At 30.0% G+C, this 26272-nt stretch overlaps 4 protein-coding genes across 5 annotated transcripts; 2 read left to right on the top strand and 2 right to left on the bottom strand.

Moving 5' to 3' along the window:
- Nucleotides 1-724: 724 nt before the first annotated feature.
- On the top strand, nt 725-2390 carry LOC114390175 (gamma conglutin 1). The gene has a single exon (XM_028350876.1). It carries the CDS (start codon nt 765-767, stop codon nt 2070-2072), a length of 1308 nt encoding a protein of 435 aa, XP_028206677.1. The 5' UTR covers nt 725-764; the 3' UTR covers nt 2073-2390.
- Nucleotides 2391-7100: 4710 nt separating this feature from the next.
- On the top strand, nt 7101-10864 carry LOC114390160 (F-box protein At2g27310-like). Of its 2 annotated transcripts, none has more exons than XM_028350863.1 (3): nt 7101-7471; nt 8947-9069; nt 9678-10864. In XM_028350863.1, exons 2-3 carry the CDS (start codon nt 9060-9062, stop codon nt 10790-10792), a joined length of 1125 nt encoding a protein of 374 aa, XP_028206664.1. In that variant the 5' UTR covers nt 7101-7471; nt 8947-9059; the 3' UTR covers nt 10793-10864. The 2 variants fall into 2 exon arrangements, with proteins under 2 accessions (XP_028206664.1, XP_028206669.1); XM_028350868.1 differs by having other exon boundaries at nt 7102-7471; nt 9655-10864.
- A 1134-nt stretch (nt 10865-11998) lies between these two features.
- Nucleotides 11999-12400, bottom strand: LOC114373107 (antifungal protein ginkbilobin-like protein). The gene has a single exon (XM_028330649.1). It carries the CDS (start codon nt 12398-12400, stop codon nt 11999-12001), a length of 402 nt encoding a protein of 133 aa, XP_028186450.1.
- A 935-nt stretch (nt 12401-13335) lies between these two features.
- Nucleotides 13336-18522, bottom strand: LOC114390156 (aluminum-activated malate transporter 14-like). Its single transcript, XM_028350848.1, has 6 exons — nt 18106-18522; nt 17856-17999; nt 16518-16796; nt 15231-15343; nt 14711-14854; nt 13336-13929 (listed from the first exon to the last, which is right to left on the bottom strand). Exons 1-6 carry the CDS (start codon nt 18431-18433, stop codon nt 13576-13578), a joined length of 1362 nt encoding a protein of 453 aa, XP_028206649.1. The 5' UTR covers nt 18434-18522; the 3' UTR covers nt 13336-13575.
- Between the last annotated feature and the right edge of the window lie 7750 nt (nt 18523-26272).

The following is a 26272-nucleotide window of genomic DNA, read 5'->3' as shown; positions in this document are numbered from 1 at the left end:
TGGAGTTTGGAAGTAGGTGGTGGTGCGTTTTGGACTGGTGATGGTTTCGTTAGATAAATGTTGAAGGAAAAGAAGATAGGAGAAGGGTAGGTCGAGAGTATCGAAGACGAAGCTGGTAACAAAGTTGATAGTAATTACGACTTATGTCACCACGTTTTTCTTTTAGAAAGAACATTGAAAACGACAAATCTTTATTTTCAGTTTTCAGTCTTTTCTTGAGAATATTTTACCTGAAAATATTTTCAAAATTTAAAATACACACATTTTCAAATGTATTTTCTGTTTTTATTGAAAATGAAAACAGAAAATGAACACACCAAACACCCCCTAAGTATTCATCCAAATAATATGTTCCATCCATTCTATTATCATTGTTATTCTTTTATACAAATCAAGAAAAACTAATAAATAAATTAAAAACAAAAATAATTTTACAAAATTAACTTTATGAATATCATTAATTTATTTTTAGATTTTTTTAATTCATATCATTAATATTATAAAAAATAATTAATTAATATTACATTAAAAAACTAAAATAATAATTATTTAATTTTTTTTTTACACAACCATTATTATTAAAAGTAAGCAGCATCCATGGTTTTGACAAAAGTTAGATGGTTTGACTACACGTTAACATGTGAGTTGTCCTGAACATATATACTACACCTGCACGAAGGGTTCAAAGATGGCAACTCCAATCCGTATATAAAAGAGAGGTCCCTCCAAGTTCATTCATACAATACTTGTCATAAGTCACAACCATGGATAATTCCAACCTTCAACGTCTCTTCACTCTCTTCCTTTTTTCCCTAATTGCACCCTCTTTGGCTCAACAATCCTTCAGACCCAGAGCCCTCGTTGTCCCAGTTAAAAAAGACGCTTCCACCCTCCAATATATTACTCAAATCAAACAAAGAACACCACTCGTCCCAGAAAACCTAGTACTTGACATCGGTGGCCAATTCCTGTGGGTCGATTGCGACAACAACTACGTCTCCTCCACTTACCGCCCCGCACGGTGTGGCTCCGCCCAGTGCTCCCTCGCCAGATCCGACAGCTGCGGAAACTGCTTCTCCGCCCCAAAACCCGGCTGCAACAACAACACGTGCGGCGTCACGCCAGACAACACCGTCACCGGCACCGCCACCAGCGGCGAGCTCGCGCAAGACGTCGTCTCCCTCCAATCCACCAACGGTTTCAACCCTATACAAAACGCCACCGTTTCGCGCTTCTTATTCTCCTGCGCCCCAACCTTCTTACTCCAAGGCCTCGCCACCGGTGTCAGCGGCATGGCCGGTCTCGGCAGAACTAGAATTGCTCTCCCCTCGCAGCTCGCTTCCGCTTTCAGCTTCCGTAGAAAATTCGCCGTCTGCCTCTCATCTTCAAACGGCGTCGCTTTCTTCGGTGACGGACCCTACGTTCTTCTCCCCAACGTCGACGCTTCTCAGCTACTCACCTTCACGCCGTTATTAATTAACCCCGTTAGCACCGCCTCTGCTTTCTCCCAGGGAGAGCCTTCCGCCGAGTATTTCATCGGCGTGAAATCGATTAAAATCGACGAAAAGACAGTGCCGTTAAACACCACTTTGTTGTCCATAAACAGCAAAGGCGTTGGTGGAACCAAGATTAGTTCCGTTAACCCTTACACTGTTTTGGAGGATTCTATCTTCAAAGCGGTGACGGAGGCTTTCGTGAAAGCTTCTTCTGCTAGGAACATAACGAGGGTGGCTTCTGTGGCGCCGTTTGAGGTGTGCTTCAGTAGGGAGAACGTGCTCGCCACGCGGTTGGGGGCGGCGGTGCCAACTATTGAGCTTGTGCTGCAGAACCAGAAGACGGTTTGGAGGATTTTTGGAGCGAACTCGATGGTTAGTGTGAGCGATGATAAGGTGCTATGCCTTGGGTTTGTGAATGGAGGTGAGAATCCGAGGACTTCGATAGTGATTGGAGGATATCAGCTGGAGGATAATCTTTTGCAGTTCGATTTGGCTACTTCAAGATTGGGATTCAGCTCTTTGCTCTATGGAAGCCGAACTACGTGTGCTAACTTCAACTTTACCTCCGCTGCGTAGAAGGAAAACGTTTCAATAATTAGCATTATCTCATTCTCATTCATAATAAATGCCGCCTGCGGAATTTAGGTTGAGCTTCGCAACTACGAGTTTCAAATAAACTGTTAAACACAAGTATTTTATATTTCCTTTTGATACATACAGGGTTCATGTTTTTTAATTTGGATAAGCCCCTACATGGTTCATGTATCTTATAAGTTTGAATATTTGTTCAGAGACAAACGTAATCCAAGTGTGGGACACCTTCATTGCTCTTTGTCTTGCATTATATACACATTTAAATGCATATTTTTTATTAATAAATATTAATGCTTAGTATTGCTAATTTTTTTTGTTAGCGAAAGATTTGAGTTTATGATTGTTTTTTATCATTAAATCAATTTTATATTTGCTTTTGATAATACATGTTAATATTAGCTTTTAGATAAGATTCATTTACATGTATATAAATGGATTTTAATTTAATCAATCTCTTTTCAGTAATTAAAATACTAGTAATAGTTTTCTTAAAATATGTTTTCCTGGTCAACTTCGAACACACTTCTTGACACAACTTCATGACACGGATGAAAGATACGTCACTTATGACTTCATATGGCCAACAATGTTCCCAACATCGGAGTCAATTCAACCTCAACTTGACATGACTTCATCACCATTCGCCACAGCTTCAACACTTCACCGAAGCCCAAGGTTGTACGCTCTTCGAGTTAGATTTAATTAGTTTATTTCACAAGGTTAAACGTTAACTTAATTATAGTGGATAGTTTATTGGATTCTCAAAGTAATTATACTGGGATTAAATAACTCTGATAAATTATTAATGTAATTAAAAAAAATTATACCAATCATCTTTAAGTATATAGAAAATCTCATTTATTAAGAGTTGTTTAACCTTATTTTTAATTGAGATAAGATAAACAATGCCATAACTTTTTACATATAAAATTCTTTTATCAATATAAAAGGGCATATAAAGAGTATCTTTTTAGAATTGGGAAAATGGCCCCCCATTTCCCATTGGGCCAAGCATATAAAATTGGTTTCCCCGGCCCAAATTTTCTATGGGCTGTATTTTTTTTTTTTGCCAGGACAAGTCGGTGGTTTGTTAATCAAGATTGAATTGATTTATTTTTCTTTTTCTTTTTTTTTCTAAATTTGTATAAATTAAAGTTTTTCCCCCTAAAAAAGTGGACTTATATTTCTTGAGCCCGACCTGGCCCATTTTGTCATTTTACTTTTACAATTAATTTAACCGATAGTTTTACAAAGCTCTTTAAACTTCATTAACTTATTCGTTATCAGTAGTCATAAGCTATAGGTTTAATTAACCCGTTTGGAGTGGGCTAGCCCATTTTAATGACTCTATTTGCACCGATATATATGGAGTTAAAGGCTATGGCATCTCAAGTCATATTAACCCAACATATCTTCCCTTAATTAGGCCTATTTTGGTTGTGTTTTTATTTTTTTTACAATAAGTGGTAACGAGATTTATATCTAACACCCTCGTACAAACTGCCCATCATTTGTTCACAATTCTAGCTCTCACTAACCTTATCATTCCTTGTTGTGTTGTCCGAATAAAAGACATCCCAACGTTGACTCTACCTTTTATGCTTCATAAAGCTTGGAGTTAGGACACTATATATATATGCATAATAGAGTCAAACTTAATACCATTAAGCACGTAAATCAATTAGTATGTGAATGTTCTTTTTTAATCATAATAATTTTGTCTGAGTTAAATATAATTATCTTCAATTAAAATACATGTGGTATAAATCAACAAAAAAAAAAGATATTGTGAACCTCAATAGAATTAATTGTTAGTGTGACCTAATTAGCAATTAATTCTTTTAATTTGTGCCCTAAATCAGCAGCCTAACAACCATTATAAAAAGCCTCTAGCAGTTGCTGGCATATCAATTTTCTTGAAGTGTAAGCTTTTCTATTTTACTTTTCTCTTTGTTTCTTGTACTTTTTTTTTTTAATTTCTTTCCTCGTACAATCGTGTTTCATACTAACCTAATTGTTTAACATCCATCCGACCACCAGAAACTAACAAGGTTTGGTACCATTGAAGAGGAGAGAAGGGGCGAGGAGGAGCGACAATTTGTGATTGTGACAATTTTGGATGCGCAGAATAGGACGGAAATTTTCAAAAAAATATGGTCGAATCCATGGTTAAAATTATCCACTCTAAACTCCGAAGACTACCGAAGAAATGCGCAGAAATTGACATCCTTGGTCCGTTTTTGTGTTTTGGACGTGCCATCACTTGCAGCCTATTTTCTCACGTCTGTTGGAATTTCTAACAACGTCTTCTATAACAATATTATAATATAATAAATAATATTAATAATCATAATAATAATATATTTTTATTTAATATTAATTTCTCTTCTTTTATTTATTACTTATCACATTACTTTAATTCAAATATTTTTCTTCCTATTTTATTTCTCTTCAATCAAATTATCATTATTTTTACTCTATTTCTTTTATCTATTTTTCTTTTTTTCTATTCTCATCTATTCTCTTTTACTATCTTCTTTGCTCTCCCTCATAGCCAATCACATCCTTAAATATTAAATATTGTTTAAGAATGATAAAATTTTGGTTGTTTGGTTTGGTCATAAATATGAAACAGGTACACAGGTACAATCATTAACATTTCACATCCTTATTTAGTTGGTGCCTTGAAGCTGTCACCCTTTGCATTTATTTAGGTTTTGTCTCCTAAACCCTAAACACTACTATAATTTTAATTATTTCAATAAAACTACTTTGGTCAAGAATTTACTTTTTTTTTCAGATCGAAGTCAATTTTTTTACTTACTTTTACCGTGAGTTTGTGATTTTATATTAATGCAATAATGTGAAATGATGTGTGGTAAATATGATTTATTGTAAGTATTTTTATTGTTTTTTTAAGCAAAAGTGATGGATCGGAGAGGTACCCTAAATTACCACCTTGAAGATGAGATTTCATACTAGATTATTGATCGATTAGAATTGAAGATGAAATTACAATTTTATAATATTTAATATATTTTATTCAATTAATTGAGTTAGACTTATTGATATATTATTAAAATTTAGGTATAAGTTATAATATAATAACTAACTGTAGAAGCATATATAATATGAAGTTTTGATGATGACTAAGATGAGCACGATTCAAGTCAAGAATCTAGAAATGCAAGAAGAACGATATACTTAGTTAGGATCTTAAAAATAATTTCTTAATTGACATTGCACAGGTTTAGCTAAAGGAAATATTTTACAAAAGTTTTTTAAGAACAATTATCTTTTCAAAAATATGATATTTCCTCTTTGATATTTTAAATTTAAAGCTGAAGAGTTATAACTCTTCATAAACTAAATATGTAATCGATTACCAGACATACAAAATTCAAATTTTAAGTCTGAAGAGTTACAACTCTTCAAAAACTAATTGTGTAATCGATTACCACATTTATGTAATCGATAACTATTAAGGAATTTTCGAAAATAACTCCCAAGAGTCATAATTATTCAAGAAGTTTTTGAATGAACATCAAAGGCCTATAAATAGGTGACCTGGGATACGAAATTCCTTAGAGTTTTTCTGAACAATATTGTCTTATCCTCTCAAAATCAAATTGTCTTATAACTCTCAAAATATTCCTTGTCCAAGACACTTGCAAATTCAATAAGGAATCTTAAGCGATCTTCTATTGTAATATTCTTTTCTTAAAGAGAGAATTATTCTTCTTATTCAAAGATATCTGTTTAAGAGACCGATGATCTCTTTAGTTGTAATGATATCTGAATACAAGGGAATGGTGTTCTTGTGTGGTTTAGAGTTTGCAAAAGGTTTTTTACATGATAATGGAAATCTCAAACGGGTTGCTTGGGGACTGCACGTAGGCACAGGGTGTGGCCGAACCAGTATAAAATATAAGTTTGCATTCTCTCTTCCCTTAAATTTCTTTTATTTATTGTTGTTTATCTTTTATTTTAAAGAAGTTTATTTTATATTTTAATTTAACCCCCTAATTAAGATAAATGGGGTCACTTGTCGAACACTAACATATATTAGTTATTTTTTTATATATAATTAGTAAATTTGTTTATCTTTTTTAATGTAATTATAAAAATATTGAAGGAACAGAAAAGTATTATAAAAGAAAGAATTTAATAATTTAACTTAATGACAATATATAGTAACATTTAAAGTAGTTATTATAAAAATTAAAGTATTTAACATATTATATACTTCATCCATCTCATTATAATTATCATTTTAAGTTGTTTCACATAAACTCATAAAATCTAATAAATAAATGAAAGACTAATAATTTTATAAAATTAACGTTATCATTATTAACTCATTTTTAGTTTTTGTTGTCCATATCATTAATATTATAAAAGATATAAGTAAAAAAATATCATTAATGTTACATTAAAAAATTAAAATGAAAATTATTTTAGAATAAATTTTTTCTTCTAACAAGATGATTTAATAATCATGTTTATATAAGCAATCCAATTTATGTCACATCAATGTTAAACAACCTAATTAATTTTCTCTCAAATGAATATTTTTATTAATTAATTGCTTAACTCACAAATATTTTATTTTTTATATTTACAAATTTAAGCAACTCATGAGTAATAATTATTTATATAAATAATTATTCAATTTTAAACAATTTAAAATTGACATGTGACACATTAAAATAATATTATTATTTTAAAACAAACTATTAAGTAATTCTCATTATATTTAAATAACAGTACATTGTCATTTAAATTAAATTCTAAAAGAAATATGAAAGTAAATATTACTAAATAGTACTACTAAAGAAATGAAAAAGAATTTCTGAACCAATACAAACATAAAATTACTATTATATTTTGATAAAGACTGCTTATTAAAATTCAAATTTAATGAATCAGACAATCTGTCTCTTTTCTAATGATTTCGTGCATACCTAAAATAAACTTGCGTTTACTCAAGATTCTTTTTGCTAAAAGTGGTTTTCGGTCGTGGCAGAATCTGTTTGGTGAATGGAGGGGGCAGTGCATGGCGTCCACCTCAAAAGTTGTAGGAAATCGCCGACCTCGAAACCCGCCTCAAGTCAAGTTCGTGTCTTTTCAAGGTTGAGAACAACCAAGAACCAGAGCGACACAAGCACATGACTGTCTCTCTTCCTAAACCGAATGAACTGCGACCTTTAAACCAATCTTCTTACATAATGGTCGTTTGAAAATCTCGTATTTTCATCTGGGTTTCCTTCAAAATCATTTTTTTTTGTTTCCCTTTCTTCACTTCCTCTGCCCTTCTTGTCTTGGTTCTTCTGTTTTAAGCAGCTTTCTCTTGTTGATCATTAATCATGTCAATATTTAAGGTGACTACTGACAACCCTGTCTTTCCCTCCTCGTATTTTTTATATGCTGAATTAGATAGACATTATCTTTGTTTTTTTCCCATATATCCTCGTAATTTTGACCTGCTGAATTTGACAGGATTTCTGTTCATTTCCTATTTATGAGGGGCGCATTGTCAAGTTTTTGTTTACTTTTATTGATTGTTTTTGTTTATGCTTGATAGAAGGAAATCTTGTTCACCTGTTGTTGATCAGTTTGTAATGTTGAACAGTTGAAGTTAAAGAGCGTTCTGCTGCAATCATATAAATTAAGGGTTTCAGGTTGTTTATTAAGTTCGTGTTTCGTTAATGGTTAAGGCTCCTTAGTTAAATGCTTGTCTTTCATAACTTATATTCAATGCATAGTTTGTAAATCTGGGGGAAAATTAAACACATTATAAAAATTTACTTTCTAAACTATGTATGTTGACTTATGAATTGTAGCTCACCTATACTCAGATTGATTCTTTTTTCTTTTATGAATAAAACTTGGGTGCAGTATTTTTCATTTTTGTGTGCTATTCTCTAATTAAAATTTGAGTTTCGTCCTACCCATAAAGGTCAATCTTAAAGGTTGAACAAGTTACCATAGTGAAACTTTAATTTTGACAGCAGAGCAACGCTAGAATAGCTAAAGTACCGTACTTCAATGTTGTTCTTTTCTTATACTTTTATTACTGGCATCTGTTGGGCGCTAGGTTTGGAATTTTCGACTCTTATAGTGTTTGATAAAATTGAAAAACTCTGCAGTGAAAATGTGTTCTGCTTTTTCTTTCATTTTTAGAGATGAAATTGTAGGAAACTATTTGTATTTAATATAATTAATAAAACAAATTAAAGGAAAATATTTTCATTTACACTATCCTTTCACGTATAGGATGTATTCACCCCATGGATTTGCCACAAGTGCATGCTGATCTTGCTGTTTATATGTGAATTGAATATCTTAAATTATTGGAAAGCTGATCTCCAACAGTCTGTCAAGAATACCAAAGTTCATAGATGATTGATATGGAATTTTCCTCTCTTAGTTTACTATACTTCCTATGCTATTTACTTATTTATACTTTGTACTAGTAATGTCATGACGAATCATCTTTTCCAAAGAGTGAATTTTAGTGCTTCTAAGTAGCTTACCTTGAGTGTTTAGTACTGAATCAGTTGTTATAATCACTCATTCTCTGCTTTGCTATATAGTGTTTTCTCATAGTTAAACCCGGACAATATGGTGAGAAGAATGTTTATTACGAAGGATATAGTACCGTTGTTACTTTTTTATTATTAGTTTAGCTTCTCAAGAACTAATTCGATGCTGATATTATCTTCACTGCAAACTTAGATTACTTCTTAAATGCATTCAGCCGATAAAAAAAAAAACTTCTTAAATGCATAATAACAAGTTCTAAAACAGACTTATGGCTTTACTAGTCAATACACTTATTATTTCATAATTGCAGGCTTTGAAGCAGTATCTGTCACTAGTCTACATTCAATCTGATTTGCTGTACTGGAGTGTCTAGAAGAGACGTTATTTGGTATATTGACAAAAGCAATATCTACAGTTCCACCTATGTTACAGGGTATATTGATACAACATGCCTTACTCTTCTTACTAATCTTAGGTTTTAGAAAGCTCACATTTATTTTGAATTCCAACCTTCTAATTCACAATTAAGTTTCTTAGATGAGAGAGATTTATTAATTTTCACTCTACTTTTAGAAATTTGAGCTGATCAATTACTCTCCCACAATATGTTAGTACCAATATTTTCATTGAAATTAAAATTAAAGTAGTAGTTATTTTAATACGACAAGTTTATGCTATCACGAATCTTATGTAGCTTTCTTCCCTATCCCCGAGTCATTTTTGCCTGTGAATGATGATGTATTCTAGTTCTAGGTAGGGTGTGAAAATTACTAAGATGTGTACGGTTATGGCAGATTTAATATATTATTAAATGTTACATATAAATCTCTACCAGGAAGGGTGGTCATATTTAGTATTTGACCATGTCCAAAGGCACCAGTCTTTACAGAAATGAGATTACCATGTTACCAAAACATTGTATGCCCCATTATTGGCCAATGTATTAAAAAGTAGTAATTCATTCTGTTTTCTACATTTCTGTGTTTGCTATTTTGATTTGAATTATGTTCTTTGACAGTCACAGGATTATTGTTATGGCAGTTGCACCTGTTGAGAGTATAACCTCGCTGAGTAGTGATCTCTTCTATGACATATTACGACGTCTTGATGGCCCAACGCTGGCTAGTGCAGCTTGCACTTGTGCATCATTTTCTTCCATCTCTAAAGAAGAGAGTTTATGGGAAAATGTGTGTTCTTCTGTGTGGCCTTCAACCAATAGGGAAGATGTCAAAAGTTTAATATCTTCTATCGGTGGATACAGAAAATTCTATGCAGATTGTTTTCCTCTTATTGTAAACAAGGAGGTAGGAGAGTATCAATGGAACAACAATCTTCAGTACCCTGATGATTGGACTGAGGCCGAATATTATGGGGACATGATTGAATTTGAAAGCATCTCTCCATCAGATTTTGTTTCCATTGTGGATATCAGGTTTAAGGAGAAACCAATCTGCTCCAAAGTTCTATGGGGAATTCCGAATGCAAATGGCTATGATGAGTGGTTCTTTAACTGTCCTTTCCGGATTGATCTTCTCAGTTGTGCAGATAGAGATGATAATAATGATGGTGTGGTTACCCTTTCAGTATCTGATGGATTGCCACCAATTACATCCATGGAAAGGGAAAAGAAAGATGGGAAACTATGGCAGGAGCTTCGTGATGGTCTCTTGCTTAGTTGGATCATAGTAAACAAGAAAATAAAGCAATCTGCTAATCTTGCAAGCTGGAGCCCTTTAGATGGACAAAGGCATTGGCCTACAGACAAGGATTTTGTCTTTCGTTTTGGATCTGTTCTCTCTGCCAAGGGCATTCTTCCTTCTGAAGCAGTGCAGTGCATCCTCATTATGAAGTTTAGAGTGGTTCACATTGAAGAAGAGGGTGTTCAAACAAATCTTAAGGCAACAGAGCTGAGTATGCAGTTGGAAGACATGGAATGTGCTCATGTTAATGGGAGGAACAGTTTGCTTATTCTTAAGGAAGCACTTAGCTGCCGAAGGAGCAACAATTTTAGTGAAGTACTTGAATCCTGTCTTATGTACTCAAAAGTGCAAAATAAGTTGAAAGAGGAGAAGATTAAAAACGAAAGTAGGTTGGACACACTTTGCATTTTAAGTGGCATTGTTGCTGTAATGACATTTTGGTACTATGTTTTGTGATATGGTATGGCATTGTTCGTTTTACTGGAATAAGCTAATGTTGATCTAGCAGATGATCAAATTTGGCACTAACATAAGATTCCGAATAAAGTAACTAATTGATGAAAGCTTCATTTGGTTTGAGATTTGAAATTCTATCAATATGAAACTTTTGCAAATTGGCTTGCATCAGCAGGAGCTGATATTACGAATATGTTTGGCTGTTTCATCCCTCAGTTTATGAGCTATAAATATCAATTAATTCTGCACTTGTTTTCAATGAATATGAGCTATAAATGATTTTTTCAAATATTTTTTTTTAAAAAAGAGGGATCAACTTACTCCAAGTCTCATCCTAATCATTCATTTTCTTGAAATCTAATGGTTGTAATGAATAACTAATCTTAACCATTAAATTTCAAGAAAATGAATGATTAAGATGAGGATTAACTTTTACAGTTGTGATATATTGCTCCAAAATTGCAACTGAAAAATTAAACTATATTCATCCAATTTTTCATGTACATATGTAAATTTTTGAGACATTAAAACACATAATGAACCCTTTCTTTTAATATCTGTAAATATTGGTTTGGTTGGTAATGCGCTTAATTAATCTTGCCTCCTTTCAAAAATTCATTAATGTTTGTGGTTTGTTACCTTTTAGTCTTCCAAGCTGGTAATTTATTAGTAAGTGATAGCAGTAATTCAGTTGGTATATGCATATACTTCTCAAATCTCAATATATAACTTAAAATTCAGAGGGAAAAAAAAAGGAATTGATACATAAATCAAACCTTTCATATAAAATCAATTTATTTAACATGTTTGGAAGCTCTTTCATCTATGCTCTTCAAAATTTTCTTCACATATATGATAATAATAAAGCAGGCATATAAACCGGTTTGACCTTTTCTTGACATATATGACAATTTCTTTTCATATAAAAGAGTTAATTTAATCACGCACTCACTAATTCTATTATTGAGAAGCTTTACATTCAGGTTAGAAATTTTATTATCTTGTTCAACATGTAAAGGAATCAAAACCCAAAGTCAAAAGCAAATGGAAATCAAAATGAGACTTGATGAGCGAATAGGTCGTACTAGACTAGTATTTTTGACTTTATAAGTAACCCATACATACATTTGTGGTACACAAACAAATTTATGGCTTACAAAGCTTTGCGGTGGAAACAGAAATCCAAAGCTCCAATAATTCTGTATCTCAATCATCAAATGGGTACTGCTCATACCTGATTGTACAATCATGCAGCACCGAACGAGCTCCTACACGTTTCGGACACCCGTTGAACATGGCTGTTTTAGAAGCACCAAGACAGGTTTTGCAGTCAGTGGCAGTCAGATTAAGGTTGCAAGCAGCATGTCCATAGGCAAAGGCATTAGGATATGGAGAAATGTTGTAGTAATCGTAGTTTTTCCTGGTTGGAGTCTCTGTCTCCAATTCTCTAACAACATAGGATAAACTGACAGCAAAAGGATCACCTGAGGTGTACGCCCCAACGTTGCACAGAATGACAGTGATGTTGGTGTTGGGAACACTGTCAGCAACACTCCACAAGCACAACAAACCAATCGCAGCCGCTGCAATTTCTGAAGGAATGCCCATCTTCTTATGGTCTTTGATTAATTTCTATAACACAACACTTTTATATTTTGTGGGCAGGTTTGAGTCTTCTTCACAGTTTTATTTATTTATTGTTTGTCTTTTTCTGATCAAGTTGCAATTTGCATGTTTTCATTCACATTCCAATATTTAATATTAATAAGCACATATTCTTTGTTGGAACATGATTTCTTACCCTCCTTTTCTTATACTTCTTTCTATTGGCTAATAAGATATTTGAAGATATTTGTGATATGTTTTTTTTATCCATAATACAAATTACAAATTGTAATAATTCATACAACTTGTTCAATCTATTGAATGTGACCCGTTTAATAAAAAATATGTGATTACTAATGTGTTTGACACTTTGATTAATAAACTAATAATTAGTTATCAATCATTAATCTCTTAAATACATAGCACACAATACATAAACATATACTCAATTTTTAATATAAGAGAAGTGACAAAATGGTGTGTGAATAATATTATAGTTGATATTTTTCCCGAATAGTTCAAGGACCTTCTCATTAATTTAACCCATTCTTAATTCAAACGGAGCCAATAATAGAGAACCCTGCCTGTTGCCGGCCATTTAAACTTATTGCACGTGGATGTGGATGTCTGGTCATTTGGCACTCAAGTAAAATTTGAGGGGTGGTTATACTAAAATATATGAGTTAATGAAAAACTAAAAAGTTTGTCAAAAAAAAAAAAGGATACTGGTTCTTTTGCTCACGAATTGTTCTAAAATTTCACGTATGCCTCTAGCAACTACTTAACTAAATATCTCATTTCATCCGGTCTAAGACCAAAGAGTAAATATACCTTCTTAATCCTTGTATGGATTTATATATAGGAAGAATGTATCACTATCACAGAAAAGGTTTTATTTACAGACTTAACCGTTAATGATGTTAGTGTCAGGGTTATTATTTAACCATCAAATAAATAATCATGTTATATACATCGGCCTTACAAATAGCGATTAGCAGTTTAGCAACAGATGAAATCGTGAAACCATTTTTAATTCGGCCACTAATTGATTTGGCGACCGAACTTTTGGAGTATATTATTAATATATACACAAATATCAAACACATATTTGAATAACAAATCATTGGTTCAATGAATGGATGACAGATCAAACTGCTGAACCCTCAAGAGATTGGCGTCTAAGAAGAGACAATAGTACTTGAATGAGCACGAAAACCGGCAATGTCTCCAACTTGCTCCACTTCTTTGGCCAGTTCTTCTACTTTATCCACCACTTTCTTGAGCAAGAACACGAAGCTTGCTACTGCCAGTGCATCAATATTCTCAATTGCTGCTATCTTGGACGTGGCAATCACCAAGCTTAACTCTGCTCTCGCTGCCTTCAACTTTGCTGATATTTGAGGCTCTGCCTCACCTTTCCTCATTTGATTCATGCTGTCTCCAAGTTCTTGCAGAGTCCACACAATCCGTGACCCAATTGCTTCACATGATTCCAATTGGACTGTTTGACAAACCGATGCCAATTCCATGGGCTAACAACAATCACCATTTAAACCCAAAATAAGCCATGGACCAAAATAGACCCACACTCATACATGCTGGATGTGACTTTTAAGTTACAACATTGAATTATTATATCAATTATATTATAAATAATTGATATTATTATATATAACACTAAATTTTTTAATATATATTTAATATATATATAAATTTATATAATAAATTTTGTGACAATTAATTTTGATCTAATAATTAATTTATTTACATATATAAATTTTTTGAAACTTATAAATTTTAAATAAAAATTATAGATTTCATAAAAATTTATATATATAAATAAATTAATTATTAGATTAAAATTAATTATCATAAAATTTATTATCTTACATGTGCATTAAATATATATTATAAATATTTAGTGTTATATATAGTGACATTAATTATTTTATAACATAATTAGTCTATTAGCTCAGTTGGTTAGAGCATTGTGTTAATTTATAAGTTTACGATAAATTTACAGATTACGAATACATAAACTTTCTCTTACGAATCATGAATCTATATCATCTCTACGGAAAAATAATATTGAAATTGTCTATCATATGTTGGATGTACCAGTAATTTGACTCGTGCGCAAAGCAATTTCCTAATACTATATATTTATGGACCAAAAGAAAAGCCTATTATCTTTTGTCATTTTGCATGGAATGTGTGAACAAAAGTAATTCACACTGAGGATTGCTGATATATCCAGTTTCCGATAAAAATAAAAATAAAAAGACTGCATTCTTAAATGTATTATTTAACTACCGTAGTTGAGGCTTGGAGGCAACCTCCCAGAGCAAGAATAATTGCAGCAAGTTCTCGAAGAACCTCTCCAATCTTTAGGTACTTCTCCCATGGATAGAAAAATCCAAATTTTCCATGCCATGGTTCCCATTTTGCGAAATTTGCCTGAAACACAGGATATATTTTTATTATTCACTTGCATATCCTTTCTTCGTCTCGATAAAAATTATACTATTACACTTCGTAAATTAAAATAAGCATGAAATTACAAGGATGTCTCATTTTACGTTAAAGCTTTCATAAGTATATATTTAATGAGTTTGTATGTCCTAATAGTGTAAAATAATAAATTATCATTTAAATTACTTTAAAATAATTATTTTAAAAATTAATAAATTTATCATATATAATAAATTATGATTAGATAACTTAAAATTTTTTTAAATTGTCAATCATAAAACCCTTTTTCTCATATTTAATTAACAACATATATATGATTCTACCACACAAGACGAACACGCGCTGGAGAATCTGTAAGTACCAGCATCTCATCCTTTGATTTGGAGTCCAACAGCGACTTGCAAACAGTGAAGCTAGCACCAGCCTTCTTATTTTCTTTTTCAGTAGCAAATTTGACATATTCCTCCAAGCAGCCTATAGTACGAAAGACAAAACTTTCTTTTTAGTTTAGCTATTACTTTGTAGAATTATGAGAGATGATGATAAACGTCTATTCCAAAATAACATGGATTAAGGTAGAAAGAGATTAAAAGGAATAACAAATGATAAATATAATAGATGATATGAAGAAAAAAATGAGAGAGCTAAAAATATAATAAAAAAATTAAACAAAAAGTAAATTTATTAAGATGATGATTATTTGATAGGGTGGGCCATAAGCCTTGCCCACATAAAAAAGAGTTATAATTTTATATGAAAGAGAAAGACAATATCTCATGGGCCTATTCTAAAGAAATTAATTTTGATTTTATATCAATATAATACAGGTGCTAATACATTAAAATTAAACTCTTCAACAAAACCCATTCTTGTCATCCACTTGGACAGGATGCAAATTTAATCACGACTTTATGCCTTAGAAATCAAATATGTATCTGGAGAGTAATAATATTCTCGAAAGTATCTTTTAGATGCGTATAGTATATAGTGGAATGCAAAGAGCTTCTAATGTGAAAATAAATTAAAAGTATATAGTCAGAGCTTGAGTATATCAAATGAAAATTAGCATTTTTTTTCTTTTTGGCGTGATGAATTAACTAGTTTGCAATGTTGAAATGCAAGAACACTGCTTCAAAAAAAAAGTGCACATTAAGATATACCACTTAATTTTGATACAGTACTCTTTCCAACATCTTATAAGTTTTTATCCGAGGAAGGATTCTTTTCAACCGATATAAAATGAAAGTTAATTATTTTATATTCTTTAATAATTTTGTAAACAAAATATTCTTTTATATTTTTTTTACTAAGTGGATTGATAGAAATTACAATTTTATATGAAATTGGTAAACAGTATAAGAGTGACAAGTTTTATATTGATAAACATTGATCCTCTTTTAATATTTTTTATTATTAAAATTCATGTCGCCCTTACTTTAAAAACTTCTTTTTTCGGTTATAAAAGAATCCATCAGAAAGTTAGTAAAAATAAACTATTATTTTTCAAAAGAAAATAAGTTGAACTAAAAACATTCACATATTTGATTATAAGTTAGTATGACAAATACTATGTTAATTATTCAAGTTGACTACGAAAAATTATAGTATAAAAAGGAAGAAACTAAATTTCTGTATATGAGTGATATACCTTGTAATGCATTGGCAAGGTGTTGGAATCTAGAGACAGTGGAATCATGAAGTTCATCGCTGGCCCACAAGGGGAAGACCAAGAAGCTCACACAAATGCACACAACGAAACCCATGACAATTGTTAAAAGACGTTCACTTGCTATTTTCCAAACTTTCTGATCTTGAATGCGCACACCAGACACCACAACCAAATTAAAAGTGAGGATAAAGATCATCACTCCGTAATCGTATCTCTTCTTCACACTAGGGAATAGGCGACAATATGTCGCAATTGTTCCTGAAATTAAAAGTTTGTCACTAACTGCTTAATGTTGAGCACTTTAATTAAATAAAGGCCCAAATCAACTTCCATCATCATACACAGAATATTAGTAGAACAACACGGAGTCTCCACAATGGAAAAATAATCCATATACACTTAAGAGCATCTCTGACCTAATATTTCTCCTTTTTAGTTTTTATGTATTTTAAATAAATCCAAATAATTACATATTACTACTTATTTTAATTTTTTTACTTTAAAACAATTTTTCTTTTCAATTCAATAATTTCAAAAAGTTCACAAGAAGGTTTTATAAATAACATCCCATCCTTATATATATTCATTCGTATTTCATAAATATACATGCGCACAAGATCTAGAAATTTTTTAAAACATGGGTGTTTAAATATTAATCACTTGTAACTTCATGGGTATTTGTTAATACTTGCTCCAAGAGACATCTCTTGATAAGAATTTATACTTTAATAAGATTAGAACCACATACTTTCAATCTAGTTGCTCTAAAAGTAAAATATATGGTAAACTTTAACGTAGAGAAATGGAAATGGAAAGAAGAGAAAATAAAAACTTAAATATTACTTTTGATAATACTTAAATGAGCAAATGAATTTTTATATATCGAATTTTATATAATTAAATTTGTAATTAATTAAATTAAGTTGTAACAAACTAAATTAATAATTAACTTGTAACTAACTAAATTAATTTTTATCTTTAATAATATAAATAATATAATAAATAATATGATGTGATAAAAAAATTAATTAATATTATTGAAGAAATATTTGATATTAAAAGTGTTTATATATCTTTACTCTTTAGACAATTGTGTCTTTCTTAAAGGAACCAGTGTTTTAAACTATGGTTATATTAGCAATAGTTAACGTGGCCATGCTCTCGATATTACAGTTTTAAAGGTTTTTATCTACGACTGCAATTGCAAAGCATTTGTCCTAAACTCTTTACAGTTTTGATTAATTAAACACAAACTGTAACTCTATAACTTGAAATAATTAAACCAACAGTTAAGAGGTTTATTAATTAGAAACTTACCAAAGATAAATACAGAAGTACCAATTATAATCGAGTTGCCAATTCCTCCGCCAACGTTTTGAGCCAAAACTGCGGCTATGCAACCCAGTCCACCTCCTAATATGGTTCCCATTCCGCGATTTAAACCTTTTCCTAGCGTAGCTCCTGCATGTTAATCAAGTAACTTTATATACATTGCTTCAAAGCCATGCACGAAGTAACTTCTGTATAAGAAGTAAGAGTTAATTACTAATGAAAGTACGTACTATACCCGCAGAAAATTCAAAAGTGACAACAACAGTCATGATAGCCCATATAGCATTATCTCCAACTTGCTCATAGAGAGGATCCACGAAGTACAGGAGTGAAATCAATACAAGGGAGATTCCAACTTTGATGCTGTGGATAATTTTTTTAGTGTCTTTCTTTTGCCTCAGATAGGAAGTGATGGGGAAAAGAGAGAACTGGATTAATTTGTTTTCTCTAAGACGGGAAAAAACGGGTGGAAGTGAAAGTGAAAATTGGAATGTTTTAGCATTCTTCGTTGGAGCAACATTCTCTTCTCCATTTGTAATGGATATTACATGAGTTGATTCCATTGTTGTCGTCTTTAGTACAACTCCCTTATGTCTTGTGTTCTCGTTTTTGTGTTGGAATTTGATTCTTCAGCTATAGCTAGTCGAGAAGGGTTTACTACTTATCATATTTATAGCATGCAAACGAGCAATAATATGGAGGATCAGGTATTCAAGTACGGTTGGTGAAGTACCAAATTGGTGGATCGTGGATACATGCGCTGGCCCAATTACATTCTGCCATACACATGACTAAGAAAGAAAATGAAGCAAGTACCACCAAGATCTTAATTAGTGCACTAAACCTTTTTTCTTTTTAATAAACATAGTGCACTAAACCTTAGTGGAACACGGCTTGCACACGGGAGAGTGTACCTTATTACGCAGACATGTGGAATGTTCTTTCCTAATCCCTCGTTATTAAGGATATATTTATTCTGGAAAATGTTCATAAGAAATGGAGAGGGTCAAGAGAGTCTTAATTGGCATTGTGCAGTGTCCAAAAATCATCAGAACATTTGTTTTAGAGATTAGATGGATAGATAGCTTTCGAAAAAATAGTAATTGATCTTTAAATAATGGCTTAAATATATTTTCATATATGTAATATATTTATTTTTCAGATGATTACTTATTAAGTTTTTTCATTCATTTTGTTATCTGATTTAAAAAAAAAATTGCATTTAATATTTGTTGTTAGTGTAAATTCTTTAAGTAATGACTTGATATTCTATTAGTTTGTAAGTGATGATGTGAAATTCTGATAGTTCACCAGATTATAACTTAAGAGACCAATACTAAGCACAAGTGTCAAATGTAAAAATCTAAACAAAATCAGGTTACAAAATAAATAAATAAAATTAATTGATAATAATATAAAAAATTAGTATATTACATAAAAAAACATATTTAAAACTTAAATAATTATGTAATTTATTATATATATATATTTTGAATATGTATGATTTTAATTAATAATTATATATAATTATTAATTAAAAAGGTGGACTTTCCCTCGTTAAAGTTGAGATGAGATCGAACCAGTACCCACGAGTTCAACTTTAACTGTCATGCCTAGTGAAAAGAGATATTAACTTATAGTATATATATAATTATAGGTTGAAAAATATTAATAATACATTTTTAAGATATAATTAGATGAAATTTATTAGATAATATTTAGTTGTGTTGAATATAAAAATAAGGAATCAAAGTGAATAAGTGAGAAAACATATAAAAATAGAATATATACGGAAATATAAATTGTCTGATTAAAGAGAAATAAAGTAAAAAATAACTTATTGTCATGATTTGGTTTTATAAAAAATACTATTATTATTATTATACATGCGTGTAACAAAAAAAAAAAAAAGAAAAAAAGATGACATTGCAGTGCATAGTCGATTATGGCAACCGCCTGAAAATGGGTTTATCAAATGGAACGTTGACGCTGTCCTTTGGTGCATTGGGGATGATAACAGTGCTTTTATCAAAGCAAAAACAGCCACCTTCCCTGCTATTCCCTCTCCAAAAGTAGCTGAGGCCCTTTCATGGATAAAAGATGTGCATTCAGCTTAGTATTCGAAATTCTAGAATGAATTTCATTAAGAGACAAGCCAACCATGTAGCCGATAGTTTAGCTAAGACTTCAAGGTATTATGTTTCCGATATTTGTAGTGTTTTAAATTCAATTAGTCTCTGGATACATATAATTAATTTATTGAATTTCAAAAAAACATTACATGACTTCCTAATATATTTTTTATTTCTTTAATTAATGGCTTATTTTTTTATGTACTACTCTTATAAAGTATTTATTGAAAGTAATCTTATAAATATAAGTATTTAAGTTAACATTAATTTTATAAAATAACATATATTTTGGAATAATTTTTTTAAAAAAAATATCATATATTCTGGATTGGAGGGAGTTTTATATAACGCATAATGATTAAACTAATTAAGGGAGTAACCGTGTAAGGCCACTCATTAACTCAAAATTAGCCTAAAATACTTGTTTGTTTGGTTGGCACGAACAGCAGTAACAACCTAATTGGATCATTTTGATGGCACTGTCACAAAAGCACCATTTTCTGGCGGCCATGAGCAAACAAAATCGCTTTAACAGAGTTATATGAAATTGAGCCCTTGACATGACTTATATTTTGGTATCTGCCTCCACCAGCGTATGTTTATCTAACAAAATAGCTTAATTCTGCTCCTTCCTTGCAACTTCGTATGAACTGCTCTTGCCACTAATAATTAACACCTGGAACCCAAGACATCTATAGTCAACAGCACTACCAAAAGGTGGGGATCGTACGGTAGAGTAGCTTCAAATGTGTTAACTTAGTCAGCATCGTTAGACGCAAATTAAGAGCCTTAATGGCTCACACAAAGCAAGCATCAAACGCGTATTGTTTTCATTTGAAGGAAAAATAATTAATAATCCTTCATCTTTTTTTGTCAACAGAAATTAGGAAACAATTTTTTTTCTTATGTTAAAGAATACAGTTATCCTTTAATCTAATAAATCAGATATTAATCCACTTTGTGGTACATGAGTTGTCATTTGTCAAAAAAAATTTCACACATAAAGTGAATGATCACAAATTTTCTCTCTATATAAATTATTCTTTCACATATAAAAATGACAATTTTATATAAATATACATCTTTCTTTTATTACATCACATATTTTTTTCTTTAAAGAAAAAGAATTATATGCTCATAATATAAAATAAATTTACAAGTCATTCATTAATAATTATTATATAAGATAAATTTATTGATTTTTATAATAATTATGTTAAAACTCATGCAATCAATTAATTATAATTATGATTGAGTTGTCATATAAACTTGTTTTATACTAGTAAGATATAGTCATTAAAGTTTTTATTTAATTTTTTGATATTTTTTATATAAATCATATGCAAAATTAATACTAGTATTTTTCTTCCCACTCTGCTGCTGAACGTACCTAATTTAAGTAAGGGAAGTGATTGAGAATTTGAGATAGAATATTTTTATTAAGAAATAAAAAATTATATTACCTCTAATTACTTTTATATTTATAACTTTTTCATAAATATTTTTTTAATTTTTTTACGACGGTCCCAAGAGACCTCTGATTCTTTCTTTATTCGGTGAGATTTCCAGGGATTGTTTTGTTTCAGCTTTCACGCTTTTGGTGATTTAATTAAATTCCGTGCCACGGAAATCCTCCGTACCGTCCACTGTCTTGCATTATTTCTTTTTCGGAAAGTGGTAAAACTGATAGCAGTAAAAAAAAAAAATTAAGAACAAGACTTTTAATCATTAATGAACTCCTTTCAATATATTTTATTTTAGTCTCTATAAAATAGAATAAAAGATTTTTTATTAGTCTTTTAAAAAATGTTTTTATTTTAGTTTTTACAATTTCTTATTTTAATTTCTATTTTAAGTGATAACATTAATTTCTAATAAAATAATAACATTAACAACTTATTAACTTTGATGTTATCAATCTGTATGAGAAATGATATGTAATTACTTTTTTAGTAAAATATGATTTTAAATATTTTTTATTTGTTTAAATTAGTTGATGAGAAATTTAAAAATATAACTAACAAAAAAATTATGTGATTAATTATTATCTTATTAGACTCCTTGATAGTGTCATAAGTTAATGATATATATACATCATTATCATATAATCATTTAATATTATTACTTAATAAAAATTAAAATAAAAAATAAAAAAATTATAAGGATTAAAGCTAAAAAAATGTCAGAGACCAAATAAAAAAATACCATATTTTATGAGAAACAAAAGTTATTTAAGTTTAATTAAAATTATTAAAAGTACAAAGTACTGGATTTTAGTATCGCTTTTTATAATGTTATCATTTTTAACAAATTTAATCATATATATATATATATATATATATATATATATATATATATATATATATATATATATATATATATATATATATGAGGCCATATCATGTAAAAATAATGCTTTATTATAAGAGGTGAGAAGATTAAATAATAGTTCTTTAAAGTAAAAAGTCCAGATTTAATTGTAAATTAAACAAAGTGAAAAAAAACTATTATTTAATTCTCTCATCTCTCATAATAAAAAATTCCTCTTACCTGAAATGTCATGTATATATATTAAAATGTTGTTAACTTATTCTTAACTTATGCTCGTTCATTTTAATCGTTCATTTTAAAATATTAGAAGAGGAACACAATTTTAAAAAATAAATTCCTTTTGATTTGCCCTCGTTAAATTGCACTACTGGTCACTTACTTTTGCATCCATTCGACATCTAATGCGACAAACATTGGTGGTGCTAATTATTATATTCAATATAAAAGAGTGTATAACTACTCCCCGTTCCTTTTTAATTGTTGGATTTTTAAAAAATATTTATTTATCCTTTACAAAGTTGAAAATCACATTAGTTACTATTTTATCAATTAGGAATTTACTTTGACTTTTAATCTTTAATTAATTTATACATATATTTATTACCGATTGAAAAAAAAGATGAAATAGGAAATCATAAAACGATTTTAATACAATTAATAAAATTTATTGTATTTTTTATTTTTGCAAAATAACCTTAAACAGCCAATAAAAAAAGAACGGAGGTAGTATTTAAGATAAATAATAAAAAATAAATAATAAAATTATTTATATGATTATGAAGTTAAATAGATTTAATTTTATTATTAAAATTAATTTAGACATGATTTACCAATATAGTGATAAAATAATTAATTAATTGACGGATTTTAGGGTGGTCCACCATGCACTATCATTTATCGTCTTTGGATTGATCTAAGATCCATAAGTTTATCGTACATCTTACACATGAGGTCCCTTCCCAACTCCTTTCATAATCTTTCTTCATCGGGTGCTGTCATTGAAGGTGATTTTTGTAACATGTAACATTCCTAGTCGTAAACTTCTCAACAGCTTACACACTACGACACTTCACACGGTGACACTTCACTCAATTCTTCGTTGCTCAAAATCCTCCACCGATTAGAACCCTTCATAGGTAATCCTTTTTTAGACCTCAACAATCTACTTTAGCTACTTTTGAGATCAATGACACTCCCTACAAACCAACATGAAACTTTTCAGCATGGTTTGTGAAGTACTTTAAATACACTAAAAGGGTAGTTGAATAGTGAGATGGATAAAAACTTAGAGGGTGTTTGGTTTGACTGTTTTCTGTTTTCATTTTCAGTGAAAACAAAAAATGGTGATAAAAATGTGTTTGGTTGGATTTTTGAAAACATTTTTAATGAAAATGAAAATAGGAAACAACCAGAAAATGAAAACAATAAAATTTTGTTTTCAGTGTTTTCAGTTCAAAAAAGAAACCTCATTTTGGGTAAAATGAAAATGCGATAACAAGGAATGTAATTTTAAGCAAATCTAAAAATACAAAAAGGACAAGAAGTTAATATATCATAAATTTTCAGTGTTTTTATTTCCCGAAAACAGAAAACAAGAAGTCAAATCAAACATGTTTTTAGAATTCTAATCTTTTGAAAATGAAAGCAGTTTTCAGAAAATGAAAATGCAAACCAAATTCACCCTTAGTCTTTCGAAAACCAGATATCAATGGACGATGGGTTTCGTCCAAAGGGTTCAAAATCACATTGTACTTAAAAAACCAGTTCACAAAACTTGGATACAATAGTGTAGAAGTAACTCATAGAAAAGAACTAGTTATATAAAAATAATAAAAAAAACACAAAGGTTTTATACTAATTCATCTGAATTCTTGGCTACGTTTAGTTCTCCTTCAAAACTTGAAGGATTTCATTAATCAATTATTTTATTACAATTAAGTATTCTCTATGTCACTTCTAGCTACAATGAGTACTCTCTAATGTAAGAATAAAAAACACTCTTTTCTTGGTCTCATATATAAGAAAATTTCAACTAACTTTACCTTATTTAATATTATTATCTCTAAAATATCCTTCATTTAATTGAGGTGTTAATTTCAACTACTTTTTTATTCCCGATGCCAAATTTTAATGAAGGAAAAGTTGAAAAAGAAATTCTTATACTTGAGACGGGATGAATACATTTTAAAATGTATGTATTCAGATTAACTATCATGGCCATATTAACTTCTTAACTAATTTTCATTTGCAAATATTTTACATAATCTACCTTATTATCAAGATACACTTACCTTGCAGAATTAATTATGCAAATATTAAATGCAGTTATAATAATTAATTAAAGTTTTCAATATCTTCACAAAGAAAAATATGAATATATGATGACTACAATTGTGGATATATCATAAGAATTTATCCACAAATTTAATAAATAAAATAAAAATTAAAAATTAAAAATAGAAATCAAGGCAAGATAGTCAATCTAGTCTATTCCTAACAGGTGATGTAAAAAAAACTATTTTTTTTTTCTTTATTTAGGTTGTCAAACATTCTCCAGAAGATTTGAGTATATTATTGATAAATTAACTATAAACTAATAAATCTAGGTGTAGTGTTAGGTGTATAAGGCTCTTTTTAGAAGTTGCTACAACTGAACAACAACCACATTACATTAAATTTTATGAAATGAACCTATATACACCATTATTTTCATTTGAGAAACATAAAAGAAGTTAGACAAAAAGACTAAACAAAAAGTCAAAGAAGAAGAAAGAAGAAATAAGACAAAGTCAATAATGTCTCATAACTTCTCCTCCTTCCTTAGTGTTAGTGTACCTTTTATTTGTTGCATCCTCCTATGCAATCCAAGGTGTAGAATTGGATGCTATTTGGCAAACTGAAAATCCTATATTTTGTTTTAATCTTCTCAATTCAAAGTCGAGTAGAGTAGCTAATGCAAACCTTGTTGACTTTACCCAATAAATCCTTGATGTAACACATATCAATATCACCACCACAACTAAACTAATCAAGAGATTGATTCAAAAAAATCCTAATGACCTTGAGACAAGAGATAATTACACGTAATATTTAAATCAAATTCATAAGGGTGCTCTCAATGAAGTTAAATCCACTCAAAAGGTATTAAAATCAAGAGAATTTTATGTCTTAAATATAGTTTCTTGTGGAATACAAACACATTGAACTATGTATTGATGGAGAGTTACCATTCGTCGACATTATTGTTATTATATCCAATATTTTGTATAAGTAATTATGAGACAAATGTCATAACTTATTTAAAATTATAAAAATAATTTATATTTCTTTTGTTTAATTATTTTGATATGCTTCATGAATATTTAATTTAAAAAAATATTTTTTTTATCTATTTCAATATTTTACCTTTTATGAGGTTATGAATAAACTCTCATTTTATAAGGGCTTATCAAATAAATACTTAATTAAAGATATTTTTAATCCTTATAAATAGCGGTGTGAGTGGATCAAATCCAATCTACAAATACATCCAATCCAACTCCAATCCAATTATATTTTTATGTGTTGGATTGGAGTACTAAATTAGATTGATTTTAATTTAATGAACCTAATTAAAATTGAATTGAGTGAGAAATTTAAAGTTTTGCATCTAACTAAAATCCAACCCAAATCACATGTGCAAGTCTAATAGACGTGTGATTACAAAAAAAGTAAAATTTTATAAAAGCTAGAAAAATTTAATACAAGCAAGATTTACTCTCAATACATTAGCAATGAAATTAAGAACTACATCAAAGAGGCATAAAGAATAATGAAGATCAAGCTCAAGTTTCGCTAAGGCATCAACAACTTGATTCGACGCACGTAAAACATGAATCCAACTCACTTTCTGTAAAATTGGATCTGGAATACTAGCTAGTTTACCCATTTTATAAAAGG

This window comes from Glycine soja, chromosome 2 (genome assembly GCF_004193775.1).
Source record: "Glycine soja cultivar W05 chromosome 2, ASM419377v2, whole genome shotgun sequence".
In the NCBI taxonomy this organism is placed as follows: domain Eukaryota; kingdom Viridiplantae; phylum Streptophyta; class Magnoliopsida; order Fabales; family Fabaceae; genus Glycine; species Glycine soja.
The sequence above is the reverse complement of the archived record's forward strand: the minus strand, read 5'-3'. Positions and strand labels throughout refer to the sequence as shown.